We start from the raw sequence: 8645 nt of genomic DNA, 5'->3' as shown, positions 1-8645 counted from the left end.
GGGCCTGGTTTTACGGATTAAAATTGCCCGGACCCGGGGGCAGAGGAGGCGGGCCTCCCACACCTCCGGCCTGGGAAGGGAGGAGCCCCAGCGTCCCCGGCGCGGAGGGCCGGGCCGGGCGGGGGCGGGGTCAGTCTGGAGGCGGGGCCTGGTAGGGCGGGGCCATACGGAGGCGGGGCCAGGCGAGGGGCGGGCCCAGACGGGGCGGGGCCTGGGCGGGCGGGGCTGGCGGTCTGGTCCGGAGCCCGCGGCGCGCGCGGGACTCGGCGGCGGGGACTCGGCGGCGGGGAGCGGGCGCCTCAGGCTCGCAGCGGAGCGGCGGCGGCCGGGCGCACCATGGACTCGGCCCTGGAGGGGTACGAGCTCAACGGTGACCTGCGGCCGGACTCGCCCGGCGCCCAGGACGCCCGGGTAAGCCCTCCCCGCCCCCCGCGGCCTCCAAGGGCCGCCTCCCTGGGCTCGGGCACCGTGAGCCCCGCGGGGTCCCCCCTCTCCCCCCGCCGTCCGCCGGCCCGCAGGTGAGCGGGGCGCGGGCTGGGGTGCCGGAGCCTCCCCTCCCGCAGCCTCAGCTCCAGCCGCCTATCGGCCCGGTGCGCCCGGCGGGGGCGGGGGGACGCAGCCTCCGGGCCCCGGGCCAGCGGCACCGGCACCGGCGGCACCGACACCGGCGGCACAGCACCGCACAGCCCGCTCGGCCTCCACGGGGAACCGGGCTCTGGACCGCGGGAACTTGGCGCCACTTGTGTCCCCGGGGAACTTGGAGCCTCTGGGGACACTCTCCCCGCACCCACCCCGCGGCCCTGCAGCCTGCCCTGCCCGGCCTGGGGCGCAGGGGGAGCCCCCATCCGGGCCGGCGCCCTCCTGCCCTGGTCCCTCTGCGCTGGGCAGGGCCCCTTGGGGTCAGCACTGCCCAGGGGTGTGAGCTGCCCTGGCATCGCCTGGGGGGCTGGTTGACATTCTTTCCGCTTCTGCCCCTGGGGTAAGGCCTGGGGGGGATGATAGGACACCAGGTGGCGTGGAGTCCCACACAACCGGCATTTCCCTCCTCCTCCCACAGCTAACCTCCCTCACACCAGGCAGCCGGGGCGGGGCTGTCCTGGTTAGAGGTGAGGAGGAGCGCAGTGGCCCTGCCCTGGAGGAACCTTACAGCCTGGGCTGTGTGTGTGTGTGGGGGGGAACCGCTCCCCCCTGGGCTCTGCCCTGGCCTGGGGCTGGGGGGTACAGCAAGTAACCCCAGGCCCTCGGGTGGAAGTCGGTTTGAAGGGAGGGGTCCTGCTCACCTCCCAGCCTTGGCTGCACACTTCCCAGCAGACCTGCTGTCTGTGGGGAGGGACACTGCATTGGGTCTGGAGGGGGAGGGCACTGCATTGGGTCTGGAAGGGGAGGGGGCACTGGGTTGGGTCTGGGGGGAGGGGCAGTGCATTGGGTCTGGAAGGGAAGGGAGCACTGGGTTGGGTGGGGGGAGGGCACTGCGTTGGGTTGGGGGGGTAGGGCACTGCATTGGGTCTGGAGGGGGAGGGCACTGCATTGGGTCTGGAGGGGGAGGGCACTGCATTGGGTCTGGAGGGGGAGGGCACTGCATTGGGTCTGGAGGGGGAGGGCACTGCATTGGGTCTGGAGGGGGAGGGCACTGCATTGGGTCTGGAGGGGGAGGGCACTGCATTGGGTCTGGAGGGGGAGGGCACTGCATTGGATCTGGAGGGGGAGGGCACTGCATTGGGTCTGGAGGGGGAGGGCACTGCATTGGGTCTGGAGGGGGAGGGCACTGCATTGGGTCTGGAGGAGGGGAACTGCCTGGGTCTGGAGGGGGGACACTGCATTGGGTTTGGGGGGGAGGGCACTGCATTGGGTCTGGAGGGGGAGGGGCACTGCCCGGCTCTGGAGGGGGCGGCTCTGCATCAGTGAGCAGACAGAAGCCCAGGGCTGGCGTGCCGGCAGCGGGGCCTGGAGGATGGATGGGTGCAGGTGCCCCCACCCGATGTGGAGAGGGCCCGAGGCAGAGGGCATGGGGAGAGCAAGGCCCTCCGGCCGGCCGCCCTGCTTGTCTGACTCCTCCGCAGGCCTGGCCCCTGGCCTGGAGGCCGGTGCAGGGTCGGGTGAAGAGGGCAGGGGCCCTGAGGCTCCACCCCCAGGAGCTCCCAGCCTCCCCTCCCCTCCCCCCAGGGCCGGCCTCTGTCTCTCGTCTATGACATGGGGGCAGCAGTGCACTCCTCAGGGTCACGGTGAGGACCGGGAGGAGCTGTGTGTGGAGCGCGGCCCCCGCCTGCCACGCCCTCTCCTGGGGACACGCTGCCTCCCTTCTCTCCTGCTCCCCCCCTTCCCGGCCCAGGGCAGCCTCAGGCGCTGCTGAGGGCGGGCAGAAAGGTTTGCCGGAGGAGGGGCACACGGGGCGGCTGCAGGGCCTCTCCGGGGCGAGGGGGCTGAGTGCCCAGCGTGCCCCTGGCCACGGAGGACAGACGGGGGCCTGGCGGTGCTGCGCCGGGGGCAGGCAGAGCCCACCAGCTCAGCGCTCTGTCCGTGAGGGGTGGGTGGCTCAGCCCAGGTGGCCAGGCCTGGAGGAGTCAGACCTGGGGCCTGTGGGCAGACGCCGCTGGGCCAGGGCAGGGGAGATCCGAGATGCCCTGGCTGTGCTGGGCACGCAGGCCCGTCTGCCCGGCCGCCGGAGGTGTTTTCTTAAGGCGGCGCGTCTCCGCCAAGGCGGGAGGGCCGGTGCGTGTGGGGCTGTTGTGAAAGCGTAACTGGGCTGTTTACGCCTGCGTGCTGCCTGGAGGCCTGGCTGGCGTCTGGGGACAGGGCAGCAGGTCCTGGGCGGCGCCAGCGAGGACAGCAGGGGGTGGACGGGGTGGCGAGGCTCCGGCTCTGGGCCAGCCCAGCCCAAGGAGCGGGACTTTGCCTCTCCTTTCTGCTTTCCCGGCAGATTCCAGGCTCACAGGGTCCTCGCCACCTCTAAAAGGTGACGTGGCCACAGGGTCACCAGAGGCCAGTGCTGAGCCCACAGGAAGTGGGTGTGCCCAGCCCACAGCCAGCTGCCACCGGAAACACCCCCTCTGTCCTCCACCAGACTTCCTGCCTGGAGCAGGTCAAGACCTCTTGCCGGCCGATGGGAGTTGGGGATGGTGTGGCCTGTGTGGCCCCAGGCAGTGCCCGCATGGCCAGGCCAGTTAGGGCTCCGTTCCCGGACAGCCCTCTGCTGTGGGCCGCCACTCAGACCCCGTTTACAGACGGAGAACTGGCACCGGCAGGGATGCGGGGGGAGGCCAGGTGCTGAGCCTCGGATTGCTGGGTCCTCGGGCTGCCGCCCAGCAGAGGTGAAGTGGGCTCTGGGCGGACTGGGTCCATGGCAGAGTGGAGCCAGGCCCAGGGGGCAGGTCAGTGACCAGCCCTCAGGTTCCTGCCTGGTCTCCGGGAGCGCCGGGGTGGGGGCTGGAGGCTGGGGAAGCCCCCTCCGTCTCTCCCCACTGGAGCCTGAGTGGGCTGGAGTATCCCCCATACTGTGACCAGAATTGGGCAGCCTCAGACCTGGGCTCAAATCCTGGGTTCGAATCAAGTCCCTGTCCCCCTCCTGCTGGACGGAGGGCGCACAGCAGTGTGTTCTATGGAGAGGTGCCCGAGGCCCTGCCGCAGGAGCTGTGCGCAAGAGGTCTGTCCTGCGCACAGCTCCTGCCCCGGCCCCGGCCTTCAGGGGCAGCAGTCCACAGCCTGGGCCCGGTGGGGCTGGGGTCCTGGGGCCAGGAGCACACTGACAGGGCGTTTGTCCCCTGCACTGCCCAGGTCTTGGTAGGAGGTTCCAGGGAGGCTCCTGGCAGCTGGGGAGGCAGGCAGCGGTTCCTGTGGGCGTGTACATATGTGTGAGTATCTATGCATGTGCACACACACCTGTATTGTGTATGTACAATATATGTGTGCATGTTGGTATGTGCATGTCAATACATGTGTGTCTGCGTGTGTGCGTGTTATGTTTATGTGTTGGCTTGGTTTTGTGTGTGTGTGCATGTTGTGTTTGTGTGTATGAATGAGTGGGTGTGTGTGCATAAGCTCGTGTGTACATACTTGGCCCACGGGAGGTGGAGCCCTTTGTGTGTGCAGCCGGCTTTCCTCGGGTGGAGCCTGGGTGAGCATTGGTGCTCCCAGTGAGACCAGCCTGGCCCTCTTGCTTTAGGAAGCGCAGAGGCACCAGTGCTGGGTATGGGGCGAGGGGTGGCCTCATGCCGAGGGGGCACAGCCCCAGACCCTGGCCAGGGAGCAGCCCGAGGCTGGGCGTGAGGCCGGCCACCGCCGTGAGCGCGGCCGGAGACCTGGCGTGGGGGCAGGGGGGCCCAGGCCGGCCGAGCGAGCGTCCAGCAGGCGGGCGGGGCCACGCCTGCGGGTGGAATTTAAACCGAGTGGATTCACTGCTTCAGAGCCACCACGGAGGGAAGTGGGGCGGCAGCAGAGCCTCCGGCAGGTCGTTCTGGACTCAATGTGAACGTGAAGGTGCTCTGGACGGGAGCCGCCCTCCGAGGCGCCAGGTGGAGGGGGCTGAGCCCGGCCCTCCCGCCCCGCCGCCCATCCCCCCTCTCCTGAGTCCAGAAACAGGATCTCCTGTGGCCCCAGGAGGCCCGTCCAGCTTGGCAGCAGCTGCCTGGGGACAAAGGGCCAGGGCGGGGGGAGGGGGGAAGTGGGGCAGTTCGGGGTCACCTGGAGGGGGAGACATGGGGAGTGGCGGGGCCGTTCTCAGCAGAGGCCGGGGGTCTGCCTGGAGGGGAGGGGCAGGCTTCTGTGCAGCGGTCACGGTGCTGCCTGCATGGCCTCGGCGAGCGCTCACACACCTGTGCACACGGCGGCCGGTGTGGAGGCTGGGCGGGCACTCGCCTCTGCCTGCACCGTCGGCGTGAAACGTGCAGCTTTTGGCCTGTCCGCCATGGTGCAGTTATGTGGCTAACACTTTTTAAATGAAGTTGAGGAAGGTTCTGTGCAGCAGAGAACGCCAGGCTGCTCTGGAGTCTGCTGCTCCCCTGCTCGGCCGGGGTGGGGGTGGGGGTGGGGGTGCTCTGTGAAGGGATCTGGCTCCCACCCCAAAGCCACCTCTGCCCTGGACCCCCCCCCCCAGACCCGGAGGAGGGGAGGAGGGGTGCCGGGCGGGGCAGGCCAGGAAGCGGGGTGCGCAGGCAGTCCCCGGGGTGCGGAGGCGCCGCTCCTTTCTCCTCCGGGACGGGTTCTGAGGGGGTCTGGCGGGGCTCCTGGCCCTCTCCAGCCTCTTGTTCTGTGAGGCTTCCTTCTCAAACCTCCCCGGGGGCCCCCCTTCCCTGCCAGTCCCGGGAAGAGCCCCCAGGGCGCCCTCTGACACCCCCCCTCCCCCCGCAGCCCTCGCGCTGGGGCCGCAGCGGGCCCATCAACGTGAACCACTACGCCAACAAGAAGAGCGCAGCCGAGAGCATGCTGGACATCGCCCTGCTCATGGCCAACGCCTCGCAGCTCAAGGCCGTCATCGACCAGGGCCCCAGCTTCGGCTTCTTCGCGCCCCTCGTGGCCCTCATCTCCATCTCCCTGGTGCTGCAGATCAGCGTGGGCGTGCTGCTCATCTTCCTGGGTACGAGCCCCCGGTGCCTGCCCGGCAGGGAGCCCCCGGGCCCTGTGAGCCCCTGGGCCCTGTGAGTGTGAGCGGGGAGCCCCCGGGCCCTGTGAGTGTGAGCGGGGAGCCCCCGGGCCCTGTGAGTGTGAGCGGGGAGCCCCGGGCCCTGTGAGTGTGAGCGGGGAGCCCCGGGCCCTGTGAGTGTGAGCGGGGAGCCCCCGGGCCCTGTGAGTGTGAGCGGGAAGCCCCCGGGCCCTGTGAGTGTGAGCGGGGAGCCCCCGGGCCCTGTGAGTGTGAGCGGGGAGCCCCCGGGCCCTGTGAGTGTGAGCGGGGAGCCCCCGGGCCCTGTGAGTGTGAGCGGGGAGCCCCCGGGCCCTGTGAGTGTGAGCGGGGAGCCCTCGGGCCCTGTGAGTGTGAGCGGGGAGCCCCGGGCCCTGTGAGTGTGAGCGGGGAGCCCCCAGGCCCTGTGGGTGGGGCTGCCCTGGGGTGGGGCTCCCCTGGCCTGCAGTGCAAGGTGTGCCCCAGAGAGCCCTCGTGGCTCTATCCCTCTGCCCACGCACGGGAGGGCCCCGCCCCCCGGGCAGTCAGGCCTGGGCAGCAGGCTCCGGGGTGCCTCCCGCCTTCTGGCTGCTGTGGGACCTCCTGCCTCAGTTGCCTTGCCTGTCACGTGAAGGTGAGGCTCGAGGGAGGACCCCTCACAGGACACTCAGGAGGGTGCAGGCCCCTTTGGGCTTCCGGCCGGCCAGGCCCCGGTCAGTCGTGCATGAAGCAGGCGTCTGATGGACGGAGGTGGCCGTGCGGGCCCGGCGGGCGGCCTGGGCAGTGTTCACACCCTCTCCCCACAGTCAGGTACGACCTCAACAACCCAGCCAAGCACGCCAAGCTGGACTTCCTCAACAACCTGGCCACCGGCCTGGTCTTCATCATCGTGGTGGTCAACATCTTCATCACGGCCTTCGGCGTGCAGAGGCCCGCGGCGGACCTGGCACCGCGGCAGTAGGCCGGTGAGTGAGGACACGGCCCTCCTCGGCTCGGCCCCCGGCCCCCCGGCCCTCCCCGGCTCGGCCCCCGGCCCTCTGGCCCTCCCCGGCTCGGCCCCCAGGCCCTCCGGCCCTCACCAAAGCTGGGCCTCCGGCCCTCCGGCCCTCACCGGAGCTGGGACCCCGGCCTCTCGGGTGGCGCCTGCAGCTGAGCGTTCCCACCCACACGCAGGGCGCAGGGGTCCTGCACCCGGGACCCCGCCGGGCTGCACACCACAGGGCGGGGGGCCTGCTGCCAGAGGAAGGGTGGACGGCTGACGGGCAGCTGTCTGTCCAGCAGGGACGCCCATGGCCACGTGGGGACCCACAGAGCACTGGCCGCCAGCGTGCTCCCTGTTCACGGCACGATGGCCGGGCCAGGGACCAATGGCCAGTGTGACCTCAAACATGACCCCGACTCTCCCCGAGCCTCAGTCCCAAGGCTGGCGCCCTCCGGCCCTATTCTCCGGGCCCCGTCAGTGTGTGCGAGGCCAGGCCCTCCAGCCCTCAGGGGCTCCAGAGGGGAAACTGAGGCTTGCCCAGGTCAGAATGGGGCCTTTCTGGATTCGGAGTGGCCCCGACACTGGACACCACTAAGCAGGGTCCCAGGATGGCCGGGCCCCGCCTGGCAGCCTCACCACTCTGCCCTTTACAGGTGCCCGGCCGCCGCCGCCCAGCCACGCGGACCCCAGGAGCGGCCTCTGCCGTAGGCCCCGCTGGGCGCTGCACCCTGAGAACGCCAGAGCCAGGACCGGACTGGAGGACACTCGCCAGTGAATCCTGTTCCACCCGCGGCTCCTCCCCCTGAAGCAGGGACAGCAAGGCCAGAGGCGGAACGACCCCAAGGAGGGCCGTGGCCACAGACACGCGGCAGGCTGAGGAGGGCGGCCAGGCCAGGGCCGGCCCGAGTCTTGGGACATTTCCAAAAGGACAAGGAGATGGCTGCCGGCCAGCACACCACCCGGGTCCTGGCCCCGCCCTTCCTGCCTGGCACCCCGACCAGCAGCTTCCCCGGGCCCACCCCAGCCCTGCTTTTCTAAGCACAAATGACCAATAAACGATTGCTCCTCCCCTGAGGCTCCCAGCCCTCTCCCTCCTGCCCAGTGGCCTGTGTCCGCCTCCCCTCTGCCCCGCAGCCTGCTGGCTCACACCCGGGCCTGGCATCCAGGCGGTTTCCAGGCGGAGGCCAGAGCCCGGTCCCCAGTGCCGTGTCATTTTCACAGAACGGCGAGGAGCCCGCAGCCAGGCCCAAGGCTGTGGCCAGGTCGCTGCGGCCACCGTCCACTCTATGGGGCCCCGCAGGTGTGGCCAGCGGGCGGCTGTGAGAAGCTGGCCCACCGCCCACTGCAGCCACCGGCGCTCGGGTGGAGAGCGCGTCCCATAGGCCGAGCTGCGGCTGGACTGGCCAGGGCACTGCCCCGGTTGCAGATTCAATCCCCAGTTGGACGAGTACGGGAGGCAACTGATGTTCTCCCTCTGTCTTCCTCTCTGAAACCCATAAGCACGCATCCTCTGGTGAGACTGGAAAACTAAAGGAACTTCAGGTGCACTGGCTGCTGTCCCGGCCGAGCCACCCCCTGCCCTGCACACACGCACACACACACACACACACCCGCCCCGCCTGACCCCGCCCTCCTGCTCAGGCCACCAGCACTTCTCAGGGCCAGGGCCCGTGGTGCATTTGTAAGGCAACGGCCTGGGGATGCATGGCTGGTCCCACATCAACTTTGGGGGCATTTGGGGTCAGAAGCCTCGCCTGGAGCCTCGGGCTGGGAAGAGTGGCAGGCAGCTGCAGGGGCCCACCCTCGCCATGCCGGTCTAAGACCAGGCTGCAACCCATCTTGCCCACCGTCCCCACGTGGAGTTCTGCAGAGGGTGAAGTGGCCCCATTCACGCCTGTGCTATTTAGGGACCTTGGTCGGTCTGGGTCTCCCCACGGGTGCCACCACCCATGGACTGTGTCTGGCACACAGTAGGTCCTCAGTAGGTGTCTACGGCATTCTCACTCATCCATGGGTGCTGCGGCCCAGAGCAGGGGCAGAACAGAGCCAACTCTGGGCTCCTGGACCTCACAC

General features: G+C 69.7%; 1 protein-coding gene across 2 annotated transcripts; it reads left to right on the top strand.

The window, feature by feature from the left end:
- Window positions 1-226: 226 nt before the first annotated feature.
- On the top strand, window positions 227-7641 carry NINJ1 (ninjurin 1). Of its 2 annotated transcripts, XM_084899042.1 has the most exons (6): window positions 2171-2222; window positions 2918-3079; window positions 3772-3848; window positions 5344-5569; window positions 6397-6555; window positions 7226-7641. In XM_084899042.1, the coding sequence occupies exons 1-5, from the start codon at window positions 2186-2188 to the stop codon at window positions 6549-6551; spliced, it is 657 nt and encodes a 218-aa protein (XP_084755168.1). In that variant the 5' UTR covers window positions 2171-2185; the 3' UTR covers window positions 6552-6555; window positions 7226-7641. The 2 variants fall into 2 exon arrangements, with proteins under 2 accessions (XP_084755169.1, XP_084755168.1); XM_084899043.1 differs by lacking the exons at window positions 2171-2222; window positions 2918-3079; window positions 3772-3848 and adding an exon at window positions 227-411.
- The last annotated feature ends 1004 nt before the right edge of the window (window positions 7642-8645 follow it).

Source organism: Pipistrellus hanaki, assembly GCF_964339955.1.
Source record: "Pipistrellus hanaki genome assembly, chromosome: 11".
Taxonomy (NCBI): Eukaryota; Metazoa; Chordata; class Mammalia; order Chiroptera; family Vespertilionidae; genus Pipistrellus; species Pipistrellus hanaki.
This window is presented reverse-complemented; position numbering and strand designations above follow the sequence as displayed.

Excerpts from the sequence above, each read along its gene's own strand:
- NINJ1 (XM_084899042.1), top strand. The coding sequence starts at position 2,186 with ATGACATGGGGGCAGCAGTGCACTCCTCAGGGTCACG. Across the intron at positions 3,849-5,343 it reads CTGTGGGCGTGTACATATGT|CCCTCGCGCTGGGGCCGCAG; the intron begins GTGAGTATCTAT and ends CTCCCCCCGCAG. Across the intron at positions 5,570-6,396 it reads CGTGCTGCTCATCTTCCTGG|TCAGGTACGACCTCAACAAC; the intron begins GTACGAGCCCCC and ends CTCTCCCCACAG.